The 26699-nt window shown below is 39.8% G+C and overlaps 1 protein-coding gene across 2 annotated transcripts; it reads right to left on the bottom strand.

The window, feature by feature from the left end:
• Positions 1-2130: 2130 nt before the first annotated feature.
• Positions 2131-15093, bottom strand: LOC117473953 (protein FAM171A2). 2 transcript variants are annotated; one of them, XM_034119920.1, is made up of 8 exons: positions 14879-15093; positions 10623-10850; positions 8703-8795; positions 6200-6358; positions 5826-6005; positions 5617-5730; positions 4062-4209; positions 2131-3901 (listed from the first exon to the last, which is right to left on the bottom strand). In XM_034119920.1, the coding sequence occupies exons 1-8, from the start codon at positions 14958-14960 to the stop codon at positions 2425-2427; spliced, it is 2481 nt and encodes an 826-aa protein (XP_033975811.1). In that variant the 5' UTR covers positions 14961-15093; the 3' UTR covers positions 2131-2424. The 2 variants fall into 2 exon arrangements, with proteins under 2 accessions (XP_033975811.1, XP_033975812.1); XM_034119921.1 differs by having other exon boundaries at positions 4083-4209.
• Positions 15094-26699: the final 11606 nt, after the last annotated feature.

Below are 26699 nucleotides of genomic sequence, written 5' to 3'. Positions count from 1 at the left end.
GTGAAAAAGAGGATAGATACAAGAAATTAAGATATTAAAAGGACGTAGTAGCCGCAAGAAAAGTTGTTATTTTTGGCCGGCATGCTCCCCAGGGTGACGCGTGTTGTTGTTACCACAATGCAGTGTGCTTATTAGTGCCAGGTGACGACTGCTAACTGCATTTTGAAACGGGACCTGCATGCCTATCACTCGATCCTATGTGAAAGAAGGCACTTACAGGAGAGAAGTGGTACAGGCCCTGTCTGAAAACTACCCCTGTAGATCTTAGTAGAATATTAAATAGGTAAGACTTCAAGTAAAGTGGTGTTTATGCTGTTTAGAACACACGATTCTTGGCAAATAGGGGTCTACGCAGGAGCCCGAGGAACACTGGGGGGCTTTTGGTGCCTTCTGTTTATTTCATACATTCATATGCATGCAACCTTTCTGAGCCAAATGCTCTTTAAAATGTCTGGGAATCTATTTACACAGCAGAAATGGCTAAGAAGTCTCTGTTGATCTAAGAGAAGAAAGGCAGAAAGTCCAAATGTTGGCAATAAATCAACGAGAGAGGGTGACATGAAGACTCAAACATGATGCTCAACATTTCAAATCATTATTATCTGAAGAAGTCATTTGTAGATATGAACACAACACAGGAGGAAGAGGAAATCAAGTACTTCCCTGAAGGAGCAAAATGCAAGTCGCACTTTGGTCTTTAGAGATAATATTATCCACACGGAGGGGCTTAAGAAAAATGTCAGTACAACTCATTGATTCCCTACATATTCAAAAATGAAGACGATGTTTCTTTTAAAGAAAAGTTATTGTAGTTACAGTTTAGGGCAGGGGGAAGTTAGGGAAACACAGCACACATCCTCCACCTCCAATATGAGCCTTTGTGTAGTAAAGGTAATCTAATTTACCCATCAATACCATAAAAATGTCATCCACTTCCTAATACTTTCAGTCAATCATTTATCCAATAATTAGTAAGTGCTTCTTTCTTATATGTTGCTCTACAAAATGGCTATTTCCACAATCAGTATATGCAATGGCTCAGACGACGGTTCAGTAATGTGATAGGTGACATATTTCACAATAAACTGGATACGTTTCAGTATACGATTGATCATCTCAGTGGAAACCAGTGAGATTAACTGACAGTGAGACTACGAGAGCAATCGGAAAGTGCAAAAGCACTCACCAGAAATACAAACAACAACTTTTAAATCAGGGGTGGGGAACCTTTTTCCTCTCAAGGGCCATTTACATTTTTCAACATCCTCCTAGGGCCGTACAAATTATTGACCTCTGCTTAAAAATACTAAAATCACAGCCCATTCATTTGGCCTTTCTTTCATGCTGTGCAAAGAAAAAGCAACCTCTTAATCCAGATATCTTACCATGACTCGCACATGCATGCACGTGCACGGTTGTGGCATGACCACCAAAACAGAAAGATATGGACACAATATGTGTGCAAATGTATTTATTTTCCTATCCATGTGAACATGATTTAAGTGGGGGGGGACCTAACCTCTTCTAGGGGGGTCCGGGGGCATGCTCCCCGGGAAGATTTTTAAATGTTGAAGTTAAAAGCATCAATCTGGTGCACTTTGATAGCAACATTAAGATATATGGATACATCTCTCAACACCCATATGAAACAGAACTCTAAGCAGATTTACTTTTTCTTTATGGATATTTTACAAATCACTCCCCTTTTAAAGTGTATTCTTGTTTATTAATAACAACTTTTTTTTACTGTCATATAGTATTTTATACCTGTTTACTTTATTCTCTTATTTTTTTACAACTATAATGATCATATAAAGATGTGCCTTTACCTCATTGGTTGTAGAAAAAGCTTCTTATATTCGTTAGCATAGCTAGCTAACCAGATGCTAATAACAACAAAGTTATTGACTGTAGGATCAGTATGACATATGAACAGATCGCCACTGGGCTTTCAACTAAAGACACAGCCACGCAGAAACTGTGGCATGTGTACGGCTCCTTATGGGTACTGCAATTTCTGAAGTGCCGGAGCAACATTCTGGTGCTCTCCGTCAGAACTGCACCCCTGTCAGACGAGACATATACCACGTGATGACATGTTAGGCTCATGTTGTGTTCAAGGACCCTGACCGTGGCCAGGAAAAACAGGCACTCGCTTGTTTAATTATTTTGCGGTCTAGATTTCTTTAATTTTTTTCTTTTTTGTGTGTGTTTATAAATGACCTCGAGGGCCGTACCAAATGGTCTCGCGGGCCGTATACGGCCCGGGGGCCGGAGGTTCCCCACCCCTGCTTTAAATGGATCAGTGAAGCATGGTTGTGCTTATTGTGATCTCTCTCTGTGAAAACATCTTGTTCCAAGTTTGTTGTGGAAAGATTCCCCCTTAAGAAAAGATTGTTAAAAATGTCAGAAAACTCAAACAGCTCACTTCCTGGGGTGGAACACCATGAGAGGCCTGTCTTCAATCTTCTGCCAGGGGCTCTTCTTGTTCTCTTCTTTGTCGTCGGGGTCGTCCTCTGGGCTTGTCATGGAGTCGCGGCGGTTCTCACTGTTGCTGCTGCGGCTGCTGTTCACGCGGCTGCGCCCTCTCCTGGGGATGGTGGACCCTCTGGAGGACGGACCTTCATCGAGAAGAGGGGTAAGGGAGTTCTCCTCGGGTGACACCGGGCGTCCCTCGCTGCTGCTGGGCTCGCTGTGGTCGGGATACGCCAGCTTGGAGTAACACTTCCCTCCACTGCTGCTGACACCTTGGCCCTTCCTTCCTCCCGTCCCCCAGCGCTCGTCTTTTCCCTTCCGGTTCATTGCTAACTTCCGTTCTTGAGACTCCAAAGGTGGTTCGAGGTTGCTTTCTCGCCCGCTGCTGGGGCCACCCAAGAATCCACCAACACCGCCGCCGCCACCGAGGTCATTCCCAGCATCGATGTAGGAGTGGCGCACATGAGCGTTATTGCGTCCATCCAGGGAGATGAACCACGCCCTTGGGTGCTGCTTGACACCGAGCTCCAGAAGCTTCTTCTCAGTCAGAGCCTTCAGCTCTCCATTCATCTGAGCCATGGTGGAGTCATTGAAGAGCACCGGGATGGTGACAGGTCCACCGGAGGAGTCGGACGCCCAGCTCGGGTCTTCAGAGTCGTCACCTTGGGATCCACCTTGCTGCTGTTTCTGGGAGTGGTGGTGATGGTGCTGCTGGCCTCCTCCCATCTGGGCACCATCTTTGTCTTGGTCCTTCTGGTCTTTGCCATCTTTGGAGAACTCGGAGGGCAGGCGCATGTAGTGTGCAGGGATGACCAGGGTTGGCACCATGCTCCGGTACATGTTCTCCTTCATCTGGTCGATGGAGCTGCAGAAGATGATCTGGCCCGGTTGGGTGTTGAGGGACGTGGGTCTGGCAAGGCTGTCTGCAGCTGCTGCCGAGTATTCCGGGGGTTTGTCACTCTGGTTTGGCACATACCCTTGGAAGCGAGGCGGGGACGGGGGATCAGAAGCGTAACCTCGGTTGTCGTTGGCGCTGTGGTGTCGGTGATATTCAGACTCCTTGATCTCCATGGGGCTGTAGCTCCGGTTGTAGTCTTCATGCAGCAAAGGGTTGTCCAGGTTGTTGGTCTCTGTGGCACGAGTAACCTTCATTTGGAAGCTTTCACCTCGTTGGGGACCGAGAGCATTTTTTCCCTTTGCGTGTCGAAGCATGTGAGCTGGAACATGCTTGGTTAAGTCATCCCTTGCATTCTGGTAGTCTCGAGATGGGGACATCTCAGATTTGTCATTTGAGGGGCCGGACTCAGCATGGCTTCCGCAGATCAGATTTAGGCGTGAAGTAGATGTTCCTTGGTCTCTTTTTGCACCGTTTAGATTTGCGGCGTGGGGTTTCCCTTGCTGGCGACGAGGTTTTAAACACTTCCGCCTATAAGGTAAACAGACACTGAAGGTCAGAAATGAACGGAACACCTGTTATCTTATGTGGATTACAAGAAGAGTCTGATCTAATATTTAACCAGGGTTCATCAATTATTGCCACCAAAATTCTGTGATTTTTGCTATTAATAGAAACCTAAATCTGAGACCTGCGCCTACGCTCCCCACACCTGCAGTAGTAGAGCAGCACACAGAGCAGGATGAGCACCAGCAGGGCCAGCGAGCCCAGGATGGAGAGCAGGAACAGGGTGTGGTAGGTGGTGATGTCCCTCAAGCCTGGATGAGACAGACCCAACCCTGCAACACAATTGAAGGTAGAATGAATCCAAGAATCACTCATTGTGTTTCATCAATACTGCTGCCATTTCATATGAAAAAATATGACGTATTTTCCTAGCAACCTTCCTTTGACCTTGATTAAAATCACTAGTTCAAGGAAAGATATAAAGGAGAACTTATTAAAACTCACTGCATTCACACTAGTCTACCTTATTATTCAATGATTTAACATTGCTTTAAATGTTGCTGCCCCAAGGAATTGTGGGATTGAAATAGCTCCTTTTTTTTTTAATAAGGTATGATCTAGTGAACCCTATGCTAAAGAAATAAGAAATAAAGCATTGAACCCTCTTTTCTTCAGCATATAGTCAAAAAACATTACATGTATGTTTTTTCTCCAAACCATTTTCCTGTAACCTCATTGGAGAGCGTCAAAGTAAAATAAATGACAATGCAGACAACAAGATGTATGTGAGGACTTTGTTACTAAGAGGTGTCATTTATCCTAAATGTACAATTAAACAGAGACAGCGGATGGTATTGATGGCCAAATGGTGCATTGATATCTCCCAGTATAAGGTATACTGGACCACACTTCACCAAAGATAATGCTGTCCTACAATTTAAATGAACGCACCATTTTGCAAGCCTTAAGTAACTTCCTCATCCCCGTTATTTCTTTAATTATAGATCAATTCAAAACATCGATCGTAGGAAGTGTGATTCTGTTTGATTCTGTAACTTGTGTAATAAATAGAGTTGCTATAAAAAACCTACTACTATTGGATGTACTGTAGCAAGGGTAGAGAAGATGGACAGTATTGAGAAAAGGACAACCCTTTACCAAAGGAGATAAGAAAATAAGCATTGAAGTATCGTCCTTAGCATTTATCCAACTCAATTGTAGCTGAAAATGTGATACTTCCTGGTCATTTGACTCAGATAGTAACCTTTTTAAGCAAAAACAGACTATTTATTCCAGCACGGCCACAATAAACTACTGTGTGTTTATGGTAATGAAGCAAGAGTGTGACTCATTGATGTGATTTTAATCGTTTTTTGGACAAAAATGTAGCCCTATGGCTTTAAACACACACATTACTAGAAGACACAGTACATGTAGTAGAATATCACCAGCCTCATCATTTTAAGTGGGAGGTTTTTATTGTTATGGGATTGATCTTCTTCCAGGGACAAAATGTTCTATATGTAATGCTTCTCTCAAACAGAGCTGTATATGAGGAGAATAACACCCCATACAATTTCCCTGTACCGATTTTAATATGTTGTTATAGACATTACAGTCTGAGTTCCCTTTTTCCTATCATCCCAAGAGACATACAGCAACATCTGCTGGCAAAGCAGCCACACTAAAGATGAAAGCAGCACCAACAGTAGAGTGGAGGCTGTAATGGGTTACAGTACCTGAAGATGAAGGGAAGGCGGCTAACCAGTATCCCATCTGAGGAACCACCACGTTCCACACAAACTGCTGGCCGTCCTTTTTGATGTAACCCGTCCCGTTCCGAACCCACAATCCTGCAGGAATGTAAATAACCATCACTGTTATCATCATTCACAAGAAAAAATGTAAAACGAAAAACAGGAAAATACAATTTGTGTGCCTCCATTACCTGTCTTAGGCTGATACAGCCAAGCAGGCACGCTGGTGGCCATCCTGTTGCGGGTGTCGGACGGCAGCGGCACCGAGACGTGGATCGGATCTGAGACCTGGATCTCACGGCCATCTTTGTCAAAGAGGTGAATGCTGACCAAGGCCAAAGCCGTCAAGTCTGTCCATCCAGTTTCTGCACCTGAAGAGACACATTTAACAATATCAGCTTTAATTCTTCTTTTATCTGTAAACTGTTGTGTAAGAAAAACATGATGGTGCAGGTCTTTTGAGGCCCATAAATCATACAAATATAACAAAATACAAGTTCCCCATAAAACATGTTTCATGTGAAGGGAAGGCAATTTAAGGACACCAGGCTGATTATTCTCCTACCTGAGCTGTTGGTCTCTTGGCCCAGCAGAAAGGGGAAGCCCCCGATCTCATACTGAGTCCTGGCCGTGGTCAGCGTAGCAGACAGAGCGGTGTAGTTGGAGTCTGACGGCAGCTGGAGGGACTTCCTCTGGAGCTGCACCAGAGGCTGGTTACGACCTCCTGCAGAGAAACACATCAGTGAGTAAACTCTGCAACCAGCTCATCTCTTAATAAGGTGTAAATATACCGTTTTTAGGGATTGACAGATACGATGCGATACAATACGATACGATGCGGTGCGATACGACACGATATGGTACAATGTAGAGCAGGGGTCACCATGAGGAGGAGAGCTACTTTCAAAAAATAAAACAAGTCGGGGGCTACTTTTACTCCTCTTTTTTTGCAGTATTTAGCACATTTTAACATTTTAACATCATTATATGCTCACCTTTAACCTTTGTGTGCTGTTTGGGTCTGTGGGACCCGTTTTCAGAGTTTACTAAAAGAAAATGTATGCAATTAAATTATTTTAACCTGCTTTATTTGGGGGTGGACCTCACATCCCCTAGGGGGGTCCGGGGGCATGCACCCTTTTTTTAAAATGTTGAAGTGAAATGCATCAATCTGGTGCACTTTGAGCACAACATGAATTGATGGATACAGCTCTCAACACTCATGTGAAAGAGAGCTGTATACTTTTCAATAATCCAAACATCTTTAGAATATGATCACAACCAATAACAAATCATTTGAACTTGTTTATTATTATCTTATGTTACCTAGTTAGCATTCTTTCTTTTCATTTATGCATATTTTACTAATCACTCCCCTTTTAAACAGTTTTTTGTTTTTTTTACTGTCCTATACACATTGGATTGATTTCTTACTTTATCTATATTAAATAGATAAAGGTGTGCTCTCCCTAGCTCTCTGTCTCGCTCGCTCACAGAGGCTGTGTGCTCCTCCGTGGCGATGACGGCTTGCGTTAAAAAATAATAAACATATTTGTAAAGTGGGGGGACACAAACGGGATTTCGAAAAGTGGGGGGGGACATGTCCCCCCTGTCCCCAGTGGAAATTACGCCATGCGTGTGTGTGCGTCAAGTGCAATAAATAAATATGCAAGTTGCAACACACAGAGTAAAACTCTGCCCCTCATGTGCTGTATAGGCTGGCACGACTAGGCTGTTCAATGGGGCTGATGTGTTGTGTAGATTCTGCCAGAAGGAAAATCAGCAGGGAGGTGCCACATTGCTTTTCTTCCCGACTGCAACGCTGGTCCCGCAAATCAAGCAAGAACGTGATCAGTCGATATTCATTGTGGGGGTGGGGGGAGGAGGAGTGTAGATATAGAGTTGTAGTAAGTAGATAGAGTTCGCTATGATTGAGGTTTCGTTTATGCATAGGGTAGATTCTTTTAATTACATTTCCTTTTTTGTTTTGTGTATTTTTTACATTTTGGATTTGCTTGGCGAGCTATTTTTAGAACTCACGTTGCCCCTGCGGGCACCATGTTGGCTACCCCTGATGTAGAGCGATACAATACGATATGATGCGGTGTAATACGACACAATGCGATAGGATACGGTACAATACGTGGAATATGGTACATTGTATTACGGTAACATTTGATACAATACGATAAGTTGTGATACGATCTGATACGATCTGATACGATGCAATACTATACGATACAATAATACTTTGTTTTCAGGTAAAGTCGGAAATGTTTCTTATATCACAGCAGCTCCATTTGTAACATCAACAAGGACAAATATTAAGACAAGATACAAGGATACTTTTAAGATAACATTACAATTACTGAAGACAATTAGTTTAAGACCGTTTAACTTCAATGTACGTTGACCTGGGATTAAACTCTAGGTTTATCATGCAAAATCACAGATGTAAAAAACACACAAAGAATTTGTCGTCACGCCCCGAAAGACCTAAAGTGTTGTATAAAATAAGTTCTTTGTTTTGTCGTTATTACAGACATATTCAATGAGAAGATGGTCTATCATTACACCTCAGTATTTCTATCAAAGTAGCTGCTTGTTTTTTTTTTATGAATAGGTGGATGTGACTGAGCTTATTTGTAAAAACTGTTAGAAAAAAGCATTCTGCTACAGCTGTTGCTATGGTGATAGCAGCACAAATGGCACAGGGTCATGATAATGATAATGTGAAGCAGTAAAATCTATGGAGGCCCGAGTAGACACATTGGAGAGAAGAGGGGTGTGAATCTGTCTTCACTCTCTGCAGGAGACAGACTAATTTAAGATGTGTTGACAGGGTAACGGTTGACGTGTGAAACTCACTTTCTCTAGACCCCAAAATAGGACAACTGTTACCCAAAAAGGTCTAAATGTTATAAAATGGTCTGTTTTGATTGATGTGAATCCTTGGAGAAGGCTAACAATGATTTATAAATTCAAGGTATGACAGGATGAGCGCTCATTAACAACTTCATTTATCATTTATTGCGGGTTTTTGGAGATAAATGTGTTATTTTCTTTACCTGGGGACCCACACAGCACCTGCAGGACGTCATCGTACAGGATGAGTGTTCCTGGCCTCTGGACCAGGAGGTACAGGCTGACTGATGCATACACTAAAAAAGGGAAAGAAAAAGATTAACACAGCAGATTTCCAGGTGCAACAACAAAGTTTCTGCAAAGTACATCATGACACATTTTGGGATTTTTTCAAGGTCGATTTAAATGACTGATACACAAAATGGAACTTGAAGAGTTGAGTCATTGTAACTTAATTAAGGATTAAGTAATATATGAGCTAATCAGTAATATATTACTTGTGTTACTCTTTAAGGTATCAGGATATCAGAAAGATATGGTTTAGAGATTAACAGTGTTTTTTTATTTACATTTTTGAATGATTTTCCTTTAAAAAGGGAGACAAACAATAAAGAAGTGCAAATCATTCTTCATTAAACAACCCTCACATGATAATATATATTCCTTTAGAAATAGATAACATTAAAATGGAAAGGGGAAAACAATAGTTAAAATAAATTATTAAAAGGAATATACAAAAATATATCTCATTGTTTTTGGTAGTACTTTCCAGTAATATATGAAGATAATTCCTGATATAATTAATATAATTCATATGACCTGGACCCTCTTAAGATACAATTATTAGTTCATAATGTATTGCTAAATAAACACTTATATGTTGAAAAACTAGCAACAGTGTTTGCTTCAGGTTTAATGGTTCTCACTGAGGCCCCGGCTCCAAGGGAACGCATACGGCAAAACGCATCGGAGTAACGCAAACGCAACCGCAAAAAACCTTCCGCCCCCACGCAATATACACCGGATTGTGTCAAGCTCCACGAGACGGCTCCGTTTACATCCAACCGCTGGAAAAGCTGCAGTACATATGCCGAACCTGTACGTGGCGCTGTAACTTCATCCACAAAAGCAGCAACTTCCTCCACAAAAGCAGCGAAGAAGAATGGTTGTCATGGCTGCAGTTCTGTTTATTCTCCTTGGTGGGGGCCGACGGAACCGGGCAGAGTTTTTCGCCGGTCAACGTGTGTTAAAGTTTAAATCTTCCGGACAAAATTATAAAAGTGCCGGTCAAAGGTCTTCATTGTTATTTATTGAGCTTTAAAACAAATGAATAACGACGATATAATGATATATAATCATCAAATACACAGAGCCTGTCTCTTTTTCCTCTTTTCTGACAGCGTCAGTGTCTGTCTCATGCAGCAGCTGATCCTGTAATGAGTGACCAGACAGTAAAAATGAACATATTTATAACTAGTTTAGGTAGTTTGAGAGGTAATTAAAATAGCTATTGTTGTTGTTAACGAAACACATCAGCAATGATGCGGGGTACGCGGAGAGGTGGGAAGAGGTGGGGAGAGGCGGGGCTATGAAACGGATGACCGTATAGGCGACCCCACGGCCCCGTTGGACCCCCCAGAGCGCTCCGTTCCCAGATCTATCCACCTTTGGACCCGTTGTCGTTTGCGGGGTCTGTTTCTACGTTTCCGTTACGGCGTCGTCGAGCTTAAAGGGCTATACGCATGAGAAATATGCGGATTCAACCCGTTTTCGTCCCCATGGAGCCTAGGCCTGAAACTCCACAAGAAAGTGATTAACCACAGCCTCCTTTAGCAATACAATCTTACTTTTTATTAGAGGTGTTATTATAAATGTAAGAAAAGCATGCACATTTAAAAGAAAAACACAACAGGTTCTTCTAAGACCTTTTTTGAGCAAACTATTTCCATGTAAGACTCTTAAAGCCGTGCAGATCGGTGGAATGAGAGAAAATAGCAGCACAGAGTTGAGATAATTGCTGGGAGGCAGATTTCACAGATAGTCATCAGGCTGTAAAACAAGAGGCGGCGAAAGTGCTCTTCATGCTTAATAAAGTTAACTGGGTTTCTTCCTCGGAGACTTACGGGGGATGCGGCTGGAGTGCCAGGGCACGGAGTTGGTGACGTAGTCTTGTTTGGAGGCTGTGATGATGATCCATGAGCCCGTACGGTACAGGAAGTTGACTCTCAGGACGCCATCGCTGCCCGCCCGGGTCGACGCCAAGACGGTCTGGTTTCCGTGCAATTTCACATGAGCGCCCGCCAACGGTGACAGGTCGCTGTTGTCGAACACCTGGACTTTTATTTGCACCTCTGGAAGAACATCGAGACAGATTCAAAGGATTAGTGATAGACAGGAAATGTTATGATAACTTAATTAGGAAACCTTGCAATAAAACGTAACTGCATATTGTTAAATTCTGCAAGATGGAATCAGTGAACATTGCTATTTTGCCTTATGAATCACTTAATTATTATCTGATATTAAACACGTTTCAGTACGTAAAATAACACGCTAAATATCTCTTCAGAGGGAAATTGTTTTTTCACAATTACGGCTGCATGATTTGAAAAACAAAGAAAGAAGAATTGCAATTATTTTCAGTGATATTGCAATATTTATGATTCATGAAATTGGAGGGATTGATAATGTTTGCATTATTATTCTTATTATAATTGAAAGATGAATAATATGATCATTCTGACGTTATTTTTGAGGCATTAACAATTTGTAGGCCATCAATGTTTCACTATAATACTTAAAATTATACTTACACATATTTTGCTCTTTGACGTATATTGCTCCAATGCACTAGCCCATAATTCAAACAAAAGTGTGCAGAAAAATAATCAGTGTACTCATATTCCACTGCAGTATTAAAGCAGTTATTACACCTGGGTTTGGCTCAATGATTTAAGTCACCTTGGCCGTCTTACAAGGACAACATCATTATGCAGCAGTGCGATGATGTAAACCGTCTAAAATGACCTTCAAACTGTAGGGAATTTGGCATGAAACAACCAGCAGCTGAACAGACACGGTGACATCCCCCTCCACCCAAACTAAGACTTGTGTGTCCCTCAAATCCCCCTTTTTGCCAATATTTAGTTGAGAAAATAAAAATATTGAAAGATAGAATAAGGAATGTATTAGTGGATCGTGCTCTCAGTAGTAGAATTACAGCTCCCGTGTTCTCTGGGCTTTCTTTATTTGAACGTCTGTGATTTATTTTTACATTTTGCAAATTGTAAACAGAATGAGCTAATAGCAGCCCCAGTTTGCAATGTACCCATGAATGTACAGACAACTATCACTGAATTACTTTAATGCTGTGTTAAACTTAAAAACTACATTTTTGTCAGGCAAGTTCTGCAGTAAGAGAGAGCGTAATTCATCCATTTTGTGATTTCTAAGCACATTTAAAGATGTCTAGTCAAAATGGACATAGGAGATGATGATATCTGAAAGTCTTGCTGAATTAAAAAATATATATTTCACATATTTGCATTTAGATTTAACTGAGTTATGACTATTTTGGGTACCAATTTTGATACAATAATCGGGCACGAAGGATTAAAAACTACAAAAACTAACTTCCTGTGGTTCTCCGAGGACTTTCACACCACTCAGTATCTAAACCTCATAAACCTCTGGTGCAAACTCATCATTCCCAGCAGGGATGGATTATGATATTTGTAGTCATTACAGACGCAGCCATCACAGATCCATCATGTGACGGCTCCTCCCGTGTTTTTCAGCCCCAGTACATTTTGTTTTTCATCTCGCCTCTTGGACAGCGTGGATGTGGGTCATGCTGGGGGAGGTTTCCATGGATACATGCTGTGCTAAGAGCTGTCGTTTTCTAAACCCCCCCCAGGCCTCTAGTGACAAACCCCTCCATGCAAAACTCCCTCAGTCTCACTACTGGCTGCATTCACATCATAAACAGCATGTATGTGTGTGTGTGTGTGTGTGTGTGTGTGTGTGTGTGTGTGTGTGTGTGTGTGTGTGTGTGTGTCTTTATCCATTGTGCATGAGTTAAGGCTCAACTATTACCATAATTTGTTCAATAAAAGGTCCCTTGTGTGTGTGTCCAGAGGATTTCCTCAATCTGCGTTTGAAGCAGCTCCATTGACACAAACACTGAGAGTCACAGTGTCACTTCAAGAGTCTGGGAATTTTCACCCACTCAGATGCTTGAATACAAAATCAACTGAGATTTAGTGGAGTGTTAACACTTTTAATGTAGGGGTGAATCATTATAACTTATAACAATATGTTTTCAAAGGCAGGTGTAAGAAACTAATATTTTGAAGAAATTAAGGGCTAAACAAACACATTTTGAAAAATGTGCATCCTAGTTTATCAAAGTTACAGGTGATGTCTTTAAATGTCCTGTTTTGTCAGTCCAAAACCCCAAAATATTCACTATTCAGAGAAAAGGAGTAAATGTCCATATTTAGGAGGCTTTAAAAAGCATTTTTCTGAAATGTTTGCATGATAAAATTACTTTAAAGACTAATTGCTTTCAAAATAGTAGATTTTGTTTCTTTTGTTGATCATTAATTGTTGCAGACCTTTAATTTAGACGTTTAGCTTTAAGGTTGTATCCTTTTCTTTAAAATATAATCAACGGATACTGCATCTTTTCTACACAGGCATCTCCAAACTGTAAATGTAAAAGCACAGGAGTGCAGCTAATGAAGAAAAGTGCTAATTCTTTTGTTAATTAATTGATGTACTGTTATAGAAAGACCACTGGAAGCAGTGAATCTTAAATAAATAATGCATTTTCTGAATAGTTGCTGATTTATTTTCTGTCTGGTAATTAACAGCTGCTGCTGAGCAGAACTGTACATTTCTTCAGATGATAATTGCTTCACAACATCTTGTGAATTGTTGTAGCCGCTCAGGAGAGATGTGCTGAGCTGTTCCAAACACCTCTGAGGTATCAATTCATTCACAATGTAATCAGTGGCACAGCGGCTGGGGAGCCAAATCTATTCCAATTGATTCAAAAATAGGCCCCAACCGACAAACAAAGGACTGGAAGATCCCAATTTATAGGTTCTAATATGGCTCTGTCAACACTGGAGGAAGTATAAAAAAAAGCTTTACTTAAATAAAAGTTACAATACCACAATGCAGAAATACTCTTATACCTACAAATATAAGTCTGGTACAACTTAGTCTTAACAAATACCTTCGCTGTAATGTGTTATAGCCTACTGTCAGATGAATAGTGTGTTAGCAGCTTGCTAACATTGTAGCTAGCATATTGAGTTAATTTTAGAAGTTAATATACATTTTGTAGTTTAATCTTCAACAAAGCAACACATTTTAAAAAGTGACCAAGTCTTTTTTGTAAAAGCGATAATATTTGGTAACTGTGAACTGAATAAAGCGGCTATGAAGTACAAATACTCCATTACAAGTAAAAGTACAGTACATTGAAGGTATTCAAAGTTAAAGTATTGCACTAACTATAAAATACAGACCCTTTCTGTCTGTTTTAAAATGGCTTTTATTGCAATATGTATTACTTACTAGTGTTGTGTGTAAATAGAATATTAATCCTTCTTTGTATTCTGTTGGTTAGTTAAATAAATATGCATAATATTGTACTGCTTGATAATATGTTTCGTAGCCTACATACAATGTCACTCTACTAGCCTATAGATACATGAAGTGGAGTGAAACGTGTATTATTTCCCTACGAAATGTAGTAGAGTAAAAGTATAAAGTAGAGTAAATGTACTTAGTTACAATCCAGCATGTAGCCTATGTGTCCATCCATGCGGTTCAAAATAGCTTGAAGCATAAATAATGCAATGCAATTACATAATGTCCTTCAAAATAAAACACCAAAATACAAACACTGGTGCATCGACATTCATATATTTAGTCATGCAAATGCATTTTGGGCTTTTATGAATTCATAATGGTGTCCTGTGTTTTAGTGACACACAGATAAACACCCTGTCAATGCTGTGCAAAGCAGAAAATAACACAGGCCTGGGTTCCAGCAGGTGAGGCCTGACATTACAGCAGACTATATTTAAGGCCTTTATACACACATCTGTACAGTATTAGAGCACACACTCTCATGTGGCCCTCTGTGTAATATAACCTCATATTTTAATAAACCCATACCATCAAACTACCATGATGCAACCTCAAAAGCAACCCCTGCGACCATCCCCTTTCAGGGTGCAGTGGTGCACGATAAGGGGGTGCATCGGTATAAAAAAAGAAAACCGCCGCTTTGTCGACAAAAGACATAAAAAAGCAACCACTCCCATCTCCTCATTGTGCTGCATCCCCCGTACGGCGAGCTTACCAAATGCTCCCTGATCTGGAAGAGATTTGGCCGTGCAGATCGAGGCGAAGAGGAGCACACGAGAGATGAATCTGGCCGGCATCCTGGCTCCTACATCTCTAGTCCCAGCTCGGCGGCCATGTATCCATACTCCTTCTCCAGGAAGCAGCAGCGGGTCACTCCTCACACATTTAGCTTCGGATGCTCGCTGAGATGCTGCCGTCCGCCTGTGTGGGCTTCGCCTTGTTTTTATTGTCTGAGGACATGAAGAGGGAAAGGGGCCAAGGTTTCCCTCTGCTGGGAAAAAGAGGAACAGCAGCTTCTTAGCCACGGCTTCCACAGATGAAATATTTACTTATTGTCAAAGCATTTAATTGATTCATTGCTATCGGGATGTTAAGAGCATTCCATGGAATATAACAAAAAGTGTTTCTGAAGTGAATTACCTACCCTACCTTTAATTGAACAATGGAGGTACTTGTACTTGACTTACTACTGTAAGATAAATGCTGACATGCTAACCCTAACCCTAACCCTGTTTCAAAATGCACCTAATTTACTGCATTTATAAAAATAAAAATAAATAATTTATACAACCAAAAATAAACAAATTATTTCCCACCACAAGGGCTAAACGTACCAAGTATTGTTGTTATCAATACAATGAATACATTGTAAATTATTTTAAAAAAAAGATAAATATTATTTATAATAATATAATAATAATATTATTTATTATAATATATTTTTTAGGATGACTTTCAACATCTGTCCAGGGACTACAGATGAAAAATAGCCTGTTGGCTAACTCTGGCGCATTTACAGAAATGTCAATCAATTAGGTCCCTGTCCCTGTCAAATAAATAAAGAAAAAAAAGAAAAAAAAAGCTGAATGACTAATTAAGGTCGTCTGATGTTTCATTAAGATACCAAAAAGGGTTATTAAATCATACAAAACATGATTTCCATGTCCTGTTTATAATGCATCACCTATATCCAGTGGTGCAATGTAACTAAAAGGCATACTCAAGTATTGTACTTAAGTAAAAAATGGAGGTACTTTATTTTTAAAGTATGCTACTTTATACCCTTACTTCATTACTTAAAGGGGACCTATCATGCAAAATGCACTTTTGTACGTCTTTTATACATGAATATGTGTCCCCGGTGTTCCAGGGAACTCACCCTGGTTGCATTCGAATAGTCCATTTAGCTTAGGAACCTTCCTAACGGAGTGAAATGACCCGGAAGTCCCTCAGTGGCAGCCATGATAAGTGCCGTTCGAATTCTCTAAATTAAAAGGAAAGGAGGTTTCAAACTTCCTTTATAACCTCCTTTAGCCTAGGAACCACTGGACCTCCCTAACCGAAAGGAGAGGAGAAAATGCTGCCCCACAATGCCTTGCGGCCGCAGCATTTGCCGTCACACAACAGTCGGCCGTTCACGGAAACAACCGATTATGAACGAGAAATGATATCGGTATAAAGTTACGGTGCTTATTAAGCAATTTAAAACGTATGTGGTAAGTTGCCAAAGTGCTTTGTTTTGAACGTTCATCAGTATTATAATCAAAAAGAGAAATATGAACTTTAGTTTTTACTGAAATGATCAAATAAAGTCAACATTTCACAGTCTTTACTGAGCTGTGTGGGGTTTGTTCAACTTTTAAAAGATGTTTGAATGGTGATATACACAGTGATAGATGTTAAGGACTAACGTTTATAATAAATACATTTGTATTGATTTTAAGATCTTTTCATACAATCATACGTATTGGGATCATTTGTATTAATGTGGACCGGAGGGAGAGGGTGACGAGCATAAGTTTCACTTTCCTTTTTTATTTCAATTCCAACTTTGGTCATGAAGAATATGTTTCTCTGTTGTCCCTGTTCATAAAGCATAAAACAACAGCATCAGAGCACGGTGCAGAGTCTCTAGATGAGTTTACAGTAGTCCCTCGTTCTTATTAAACATCCATGTTGTAGTCCGCTGTATAGAAAACTGTAGTTTCCATAGTTTCCCCACAGCAGCAGGCGCACATTTATGACCTCCGCTGGCGCATCATAAACACGTCGGATAGTGAAAGTGCAGTCGGATTCTCTAAAGTGCCGCAGTCTCTTCTCCTAAATCCTTTTGAATTCTCCTATCCACTATCCCTTAACCCCATGACGTTTCACTCCGAGGTCAAGGAATAGACGATAGGGTTAGAACTTAGGAGCTGTTTTTTTGGAGTATTCGAACGCAACCCAAGTGTCAGAAAACACAACCCTCTCTATTTTCCTCCATACCCAAATCTCTAAAAAAGGGGCTGCAACGGATCTGATAAAAACTGATCCAGATTTGAACACTGTCCTGACGTCAGGACGGTGGCGCTACGGCTATTGGGCCAACTCTCCACCTATCAGGGGAATGTGGGGTTGGGCCACGGCCGGCCATTGCCGCTCGAAAGCGCTGGAGACGCTGTAGTACATATGCCAGGCCTGTAAGTGGCGCTATAGTCTGCCACAAAAGCAGACTTCCCGCCCATAGTTACCATGGTTACCATTCTGTTTATTCTCCGCTGTGGCTTTTTTTCTCCCTCCCCGAGGCAAGCGTTTGCTCCCGCTGCAATGCAATCCCTCCCCGTCGAGGCAAGCACTGTAATTCTCTTCGGTTAGTCCACCAGCAGATGACAAACACCCACCTCTCCGCCTCTTCCAAGGAACCGAACTCTGACCGTGCGGCAGAGTTTCAGTTTCAGTTTGTTTCGCCGGTCAAGATGTCCGTTAAAGTTTAAATCTTCCGGACAAAATGAGAAAAGTGCCGGTCAAAGGTCTTCTTTGTTATTTATTGAGCTTTAAAACAAATGAATAATGACTCTATATAATAAAACACGGAGGACGGAGATCTCTTTTTCTCCCCCTCTTCTGACAGCCCAGCAGCTGATCAGAGCACGGCTCACCTCTCCTGCAGGGGGGCGTGGTCAGCAGAATCAGACCCGTAGACAGCAAACAGCACATAGAGCGAAATGAGGCATGGCTAAAATGCATGATCTGTTTGGTATTTTGAAAACAGAAACGTATAAATATACCTTATATAGGTATGGCCCTACAATATATCATTTAAATATAGCATGATACTGTAGGTCCACTTTAAGGCAAATGTTGTACTTTTTACTCCACTATATTTATTTTACAGCTTTAGTTACTAGTGACTCTGCAGTTGTAGGTTATTAATACAAAATCAACACACATTACATTATAATATTCTAGGTTAAGCTACCCGATAGTGTATCAAGTCATTCAAATAAACCCCACCGTTAACAAGTGCAACCCTGAAGCATTATGCTAATGCTTTTGTACTTTTACGTAAGTACAATTTTGAATGCACACATTTTACTTAGCTGTATATTTTTACACTTTAGTATTGCTAGTTTTACTTAAAATAATCTGAGTAGGCTACTTCTTCCACCTCTGCATTTAACCCATCCTAGAATAGTAGCAGAAGGCAGCCATTATTCAGTGCCCTGGCAGCATTGTGGGGGTCAGTTGCCCTGCTCAAGGGCACATCGGCAGTCATGAGGAGGTGCACTGGCACGTCTCAAAGTACCAGTCCATGCTCTGTTATTTGGTCCGCTCTGGGACTTGAACCGGCCCTCCGGTTCTACAGAGAAGTCCCTATAGACTAAGCCACTGTCACCCCGTGCATGTGAAACTCATATATAACACTAAAGACAGACTTCAATATGTTTATGGAAAATATTGAAAGTACTCAAGATGCTTTTTGGAAACTCGTAGCTTTATATACTGCTGCTAGATATCATTACCTATAATTTGCTGTGTCATTATTTATTAGTTGTTTGTTTTAACTAATTATCTGAATCTATGAAGTTACCAAAACTGTCAAATAAAAGTACTGGAACAATAAGAACAGTGGCTTGCAAAATAGTATCATAGAAACACAGAGAAACGTAGGAATGATTCACCTCTGATGGGCTGGAAGTAGTGTATTGTACTGGTTCAACAATGAATTTGTAGTGATATTATGAGAATGGGCCTCAGCATGTGTTGGGGTACCAGCAAAGAAAACTTTTCTAGCATTTGAGGCTGCCTTTATGGCATCCTATCATGTTTTCTCAATTGAAAATAAACTCTCTAGAGGGCACTGCATGTCTTTCTCTATACTGCAAAGGACCACTCTTGGGCACGTTATCACATATTCTCCACAGAAAGGCATGCTAAGAGTCCACTTTATTACATATTATCTACCATTACAACCAAGAGAGCTGCATTTTCTTCTTAACATGGGAACACCAAGGGGTATGGATGTATAGCCCTCTTACTGTATTTCTATAGTTAACCATTTTTTTATTTGACTACTGTGAGGTCAAATAACAGTTATTAAATGAAAGACCATGTAAATAAACAATTAACTGAATTAATAATCTTTGTGCCCGACACAGTCCACAATCCCAAATGTTTCAAATGTTTAAGTTGCAGAGTCAGCATAGAGACAATGTGTTATTTCCAGTGAGGGGTAACGTAAAGTCTCTTTAATGCTTTGAACATAATTCAAAGTTATTTTATATACTGTTGTGCAGTTTCATAATAAATAATAAAGTTTTCTATTTTAGATGCTGATTATTTGTTTTAAATAAGTTTAGAGAAAGTACAAAGTAGCATAAGATGTGAATACTAAAGTTCAAGTACTTCCAAATTGTTCTCAAGTACTTAAGTAAACCTACTAAGTTACGTTCCAGCAATAATATGCAAGGGGCGATTCTGCCTGCACAATGTCTACTCTTAATATTTCTGGTAAAATAGCATTTATACTTCTGGAGTATTCTAATAAAGGTATTGCCACTTTAATCATTAGCATATTTTGAACAGGATCTTAAATAGAAATGCTTTCAAAATCTGTATTCTGTGTTTGTTTATGGAAAAAGTTCCCCGTTGTTGTTTTGGCAGCGTGAGGAAGTGAAGAGGCTCAGCAGTCAGAGATCATTTGGGCTCAAACTTCGCTCTGTGTCTGTTTCTCACATCAGAAACTGAGAGAAGAGTAGGGCTGACTACAGGATTCCTTCTGCCTACTTCCACCGCTCGACAGCTGGTACTCATATTTGTAATTTCAAGTATTAAATTAAAAAGTCATATTGCACAAGTATTTAAATCTTTGCAATATGAAGAGGTGTTTGCAGATTTATCGTCCTGCATGTGAGACAGCTTTACTGACGGTCAACAACAAGTTTTTTCTCAACTTCAAAATGTGTGGTTGAACTCCAACACAAAGCAAATGGAGGGTGAAAATATAATCACACCTTAAACACACCTTTTTATCTTAAGGCCAGATATAAAAGCATAGTTATTGTTTTTTTACATTATGACCTATGACGTATTGGCATACAAACCTTTGCAACACATCAACATTGTTTTATGAATTTAGACAAGACTAAGAATCTACTGAAGGATCGATATACCAGTAGCCTATTGGTGATAAATAAAATGAATAATTATTACACATGATCCGGCAGAGGCGCAGACTGTAAGGACTTGGCCTGGGAACCGTAGGGTTGCCGGTTCAAGTCCCCGAATAGACCTAAATATGGAGTGTGGACTTGGAGAGATCCACTCCTTCCCACTGCCCCTAAAGGATGGGTTAAATGCAGAGGTCCAATTTGACTTTGTGTGACAAATAAAGAGGGTTTCATCCTCCGATTCTAATGATATTGTGGTAAGAATCCATAATAAAACATCTCGTATAAATACTTGGAAGATTGTGGTTTTTGATCCCAGCCCTTGCAGTCAAAATGTCGATGTATCCTTGGGCATGATACTTAACCCAGAGTTGCTCCCAATGGCACGGCCAATGGTGAATGAATGTGTGTGGGTGTTAGCTTCCTTGAGGAAGTGGTACATTGCTCTTTATAAATGGGGTGCAAATGGGTGAATGATGACTTGTAAATGTTAAGCGCCTTGAGGGGTCGTAAGATTGGATGAAGTGCTATATAAATACAGGCCAATTGCCATTTTATACATTTATGGTAATTTACTTTCCACCACTTGTGTTAAGAGTTAAAAAACGGACAATAAACAAAGTTGAAATATTGCAATAATAACGTTTTTGTAGATTACATTACATGTTACTTGTTAGACGCTTTTATCCAAAGAGACTTACATACTCAATACTGTGGACAATCCCCACAGGAGCCATTTGGGTGAAGTGTCTTGCCCAGGGACACAACGACATGCTGACTGCAGTGGGGTTTGAACCTGCTGATCCGAACACCAACGCACAACCCACTGCGCCACGCGCCACCCTGACTGATCATTTTGGCCACAATTAAAACTGTACATATAGTACAGCGGATAAGCTCTCATATTATAACAATTGTGCATTTTATGAGAAAAGCATGACATTTCTAACATAGTTAGAGCATACCATAAGGTTTATTTTCAGATGTGGAGGGAAGTCAGATTTGACCCGGGAGGACCGTGAGAGGTCAAATCCAAGATGGCCACCAGTCTCTCGGGTCAAATGTTCAAACACGCTTAATTTTGGAACCAAACATTGTAGAAAAACATTTAAGGTGTCATATCCAACTAAATTAGGGATGCCCAATCATTTGGTGATACTTTTGAGATCGCCAGAATTCAAGAAAATGAATTTAGTTGAAGATAAATGTAGAAATTGACCAAAAATAAGCTGTCAATCAGTTGAAATTTGCTGTGTGTGTGTGTGTGTATGTGTGTGTGTGTGTGTGTGTGTGTGTGTGTGTGTGTGTGTGTGTGTGTGTGTGTGTGTGTGTGTGTGTGTGTGTGTGTGTGTGTGTGATGTGATATATCCAACTAAATTAGGGATGCCCAATCACTTGATGATACTTTTGAGATCGCCAGAATTCAAGAAAATGCATTTAGGTGAAGATAAAGGTAGAAATTGACCAAAAATAAGCTGTCAATCAGTTGAAATTTGCAAAATGTGTGTGTGTGTGGTATATTCCAGTGGATTTATGGTCACCCAGCGCTAGCATTACTACAGAGACTGGAGGAATATGGCTTTACTTGGCACAGTCTGCATGCTGATGAAAACATTTGTTTTTGTCTTCAAATACATACTAACATGATTGTGACGAGCATCATATTTGTTCCCCGCCCAACTCTCTAAGTCTAAGTGCTTGAACTCCGTGACAGGAGGATGAAGTATGTATACATGGATGGAACTATCAACAAAACAGCGTTTTATTCCCCAATGTCATATTTAATAGAAAAATAATAATAATAATGTAAACCAAAGAGGGAGATGGAAAACAGTTCCATGTAGAGCACAAACAGCTCTCTTAACCCTCGCTGTTAACAAAGGGCTGCACTCAACTATAAGGTTCACCGCTGTCCCTTTCCACTTATAGAGGGTTGGGGTTCGATTCCCTGCCTGTCCACCTATAAAGCCAAGGTAGCGCAGCTTTTTTTCTGTTCTTTAGTGGCTCACATGGACATTTAGAGGTCATGCAAAGAAAGGGTTATGTATGTTGTGTGTGTGACAGAGAGTGCAGAGAGAAGATGGGCAAAGGGGATTTGTTTGTCCTAGCATGGCTGTACAATTACAAATACAAAGGTTTACCCATTTAGACTCCATGGCATGGAGAAAAAAACTCATTTTAAATGACTCTAAGGATATAACAAGTTTTAGAAAATTGAAAGATTGATGGATTTTTGCCCACATGCAGTAAACATCTTAATTGAATTTTCTATGTGCAACATGAGGACAATAACCACAAGTGTACTCACAGTACCTTTTTTCTCTGGCACTGAAGTTGCAAGGTTTCAGCATGTTGTCCCTCTCTAAACCTTTCTGTTCCCCATTCTTCTTTCTCCAATAAGTGGTGCATCATTATTTTTCTATTAAATATGACATTGGGGAATAAAACGCTGTTGTTTTGTTGATAGTTCCATCCATTTATACATACTTCATCCTCCTGTCACGGAGTTCAAGCACTTAGAGAGTTGGGCGGGGAGCAAATATTATGCTCGTCACAATCATGTAAGTATGTATTTGAAGACAAAAACAAATGTTTGCTTCAGCATGCAGACTGTGCCAAGTAAAGCCATATTCCTCCAGTCTCTGTATTAATGCTAGCGCTGGGTGACCACACACACACACACACACACACACACACACACACACACACACACACACACACACACACCAAATTTCAACTGATTGACAGCTTATTTTTGGTCAATTTCTACCTTTATCTTCCCCTAAATGCATTTTCTTGAATTCTGGCAATCTCAAAAGTATCACCAAATGATTGGGCATCCCTAATTTAGTTGGATATGACACCTTAAATGTTTTTCTACAATGTTTGGTTCCAAAATTAAGCGTGTTTGAACATTTGACCCGAGAGACTGGCGGCCATCTTGGATTTGACCTCTCACGGTCCTCACAGGTCAAATCTGACTTCCCTCCACATCTGAAAATAAACCTTATGGTATGCTCTAACTATGTTAGAAATGTCATGCTTTTCTCATAAAATGCACAATTGTTGTGCTTATCCGCTGTACTAATATGAACGTAATACGGCGTTTGTAAAAAGCAGGGAATTCACTTTGGGGACTAACAATTGTACCAACTTTTATGAAAATCTATTAAGTTGACATATGTTCATCTGGAATGAACTCTTAGTACTGACATTTCTAGAGCCATGCTGCCTGCAGGTAATTCAAAAGACTAATGGGTTTTGAGAGTTTCTAATACTAAAACTAACATAGATTTACATTTAACATTTTTTTTAGCGTGACATGCACTCAGATTGGTCCACAGTGTTGTACCAGCAAGGGGAGACAGAGATTTTAGAAACCCCCCCCCCCCTGGACAATCAAGCGTTGTTCTCGTGGAAGGTCTCCTCACATGATTGTTGTTGCTTCATTTTGTAAAAGAAAAAGTACCCGTGATGTTCCAGAAAACACCTCATCATCAGTTGAGCAATGGGCAGCAGAAACATTCCATGAATTCAAAACAGAAACATCTCGTGGAAAACATGAGCAGAGGTTATATGTCATGTAAGGAAAGTATTAACTCTGGCATCTCAACTACTGTAATTATAAGGATTACGTACAATTCATCAGAAGCAGATGTTTGTTGGCTCTCAGAAATAAAAACAATGTTTATCTAAAGAGACATTTCGTATGGAAGCAAAACGGTGCCAAAAAAGGAAAAGTTATTTACATACTCAGTCTGAACTCAGTCCAATTAGGTTTCTTTTCAAATTGGAACCACACAAATTCATATATATATATAATATTTTAAAGCTATACATTAAGTGTAATCTAAATTAAACATTAAAGAGAAACTGAAAACTGCTTTTCAGTTTAAACAGGCATCCTTTCACAAATAATAAAAAAGTATTATAACGTGTAGTAACTGATTGTGTTTAACTTGTGCGATCAAAAGCATCATTTGTAATCATTGAAAGCAATGAGTGGGATTTCGCCATCTTCCCGAGTCTCCACCTTAACTGGCGGAGATTCAGAATTGATAGCTTTTTGTTAGCTTAGCAAGGCACTACCCTCAACAACATGACGCCCCAATAAGTTTGAAGTACACATTCGATTTTTCACAACTCTTTGAAAGTCAAGTTGATTTTTTATTTGAAGGGTTAAAATAATGGAGAGGTCTTGGTCTCAAAACCACTTTTTTAAAGGTTTTGGTCTTGTCACAGGTTCCGTCTCAGACACTTTAATCAAAGAATGGGCAAGACCACAACTGCTGGGTTATCTCTAAATTACAAAACAATGGTAAACATCTCTGCAATGCGTCTTGGTCATTCTATCAAGACTTTTTCCATGGCACAAATATATATAATATGGCAATAAATGAGGTAAATTAACCGAAATCCTCATTTCATGTGTAATTTTATGGGAATGTTAATTTGACTGATATTTAGAACAATGTTGGACAAGTGTGTCAGTGTAGGAGTGGCACTGGTCTGGGTATTGACTCAACGTAAATCCTTTAAAGTATTGGTGTTGTCCTGTTCTCTTTACACTTGGTGTTGATCGTGACATGGACTCGGTTTAGGTGTTCTTCACTACAAGACTTTTACATTTATAAAATGGGATCAGGATCAAAAGAGATATAAAAAGTAACAGTATATAAAATGTACTAACTCTAAAGGAGAGTTATTACTCAGTAAAATTCAGGGTCAAACTCACAGTGAGGTACTCTATTGGTCATAAAATGTGTATTATAATGATATTTCTTTGCTTCCATAAATTCCAAGTAGCACGTATCATTGCTAGAAGGAGTATCAGCAGCCGAAATAAAATTAAAAAAGTCTAATGATCAGAGTTCATCAGTAACCAGCGGACATTGGGGTTTGTTTCAGGAATGAACTTTCCGTCATACTGGATTATGCTGCATAATAACAAGCATCCCATTCAGACTTAGAGGTTTTTATTATCGTTTGCAAGGTCAGGCGCTCTGTCGAGTTCAGAGAACATAACTGTCTTCTTTCAGCCAGATGTTTTAACGACCTCAGAACGGGAATCATGAGGCCGAGTGCGTGGAGTCAACTGTGGGAGGATCATGAGAAACCTAAAACTAAATCATCTGTGGAATGAGACATACCAAATACAAGAATACTTTTTGAAAACAGTAAAAGATGGGTTAACTACTCAAGTTGTAAAGATAAGACGAATTCACTGTACAAGAACTGTCTCATAAAATATCCTGGTATAAAATTATTATTTTTTACTACAATACTCAAAGAAAAAAGAACAGAATTATATTAATAAACAGCATCATAGAGTTGAAAAATAGCACAAACTTGCGGTTGCAGCAACATACTCTGATGTATTTAAAAAATATATATTTCTTATAGACTTCAAACACTTTTTAACAAAATAACTCTGGAGCATTAGTGTACGTGAACAACAAAATGCTGTATATCAGTGTTGGACTACATTTGTGCGAGATTAAATATACATTTTATTTGTTGTCATGTGTTGTGTGTTGCTCTGGGATTAAGTAAACTAGGAAGAGTTTAACATTTAAACTAAAGCATGTTAGTTAACATGTAAGTAGCACTATAGCATATTTAATTAATTACTACATGAAAGTTCACATGAGCTACAATAATGTATTTTGATCATAAATAATTAACATATACTGCAGGTGTGCAACTGTAAAGCCTTGCTGCTCCTGTCTGTACTAAGCTCATACTTTTTTAAAGGTGCCCTATTCTGCTCATTTTCAGGTTCTTATTAGTATTGTGTGCCTCTACTGTGTTTCATGTTTCCATGCTTTAATGTGTTGGAGAGTGTTACATAGTGATGTCATTATGTTACGGAAGTAAACAAAGCAGTCCAATGGCGGCGTTTCAGGCAGGGGGGGGGAATGTGTTGGAGAGAAACTCCCTCTGGAGGGAACTTGGGGATTTTAGCCTTTGAAGACCATTTACATGCACAGAAGCCTATATAACACACTACAGGAGAGGGAACCCCCCCAAAATCATAAAAGGGCCTCTTTAAATAAGTATAAATAAGCAAATGTACACAACAGAATGACCTTCACTTTTCATACCTATTTGTCAGTAAACTGCTACAACTTACATATAGTGTCACTAGAAATTGAAAAGAATCTCCAGCTTGAAATAAATCTGCGATATGATGCTATTATGAAGAAAATGATGAGAGAACCACCACACTATTTTATGCTTGTGAAAGTCAGCTACCTTGTCACATGTGACCTGCAGTAAGTAGCTTATTAAAATTCAAATAAGATCAAACATGACTTCCTGTGTTGAATTAATTATTTACCTGATTAATTATGAGGTTGCCCTTCACGGAGGAAAGAATTGTGAGTT

Source organism: Trematomus bernacchii, unplaced genomic scaffold (assembly GCF_902827165.1).
Source record: "Trematomus bernacchii unplaced genomic scaffold, fTreBer1.1, whole genome shotgun sequence".
Lineage (NCBI taxonomy): Eukaryota > Metazoa > Chordata > Actinopteri > Perciformes > Nototheniidae > Trematomus > Trematomus bernacchii.
The sequence above is the reverse complement of the archived record's forward strand: the minus strand, read 5'-3'. Positions and strand labels throughout refer to the sequence as shown.

Bases quoted from the DNA above. Each gene is read 5' to 3' on its own strand.
- LOC117473953 (XM_034119920.1), bottom strand. From the start codon at position 14,960: ATGCCGGCCAGATTCATCTCTCGTGTGCTCCTCTTCGCCTCGATCTGC. The intron at 6,359-8,702 runs GTAAAGAAAATA...GTTTCTCTGCAG, and splicing joins GGTGCTGTGTGGGTCCCCAG to GAGGTCGTAACCAGCCTCTG. The intron at 3,902-4,061 runs GTCTCAGATTTA...TTTACCTTATAG, and splicing joins TGTGGGGAGCGTAGGCGCAG to GCGGAAGTGTTTAAAACCTC.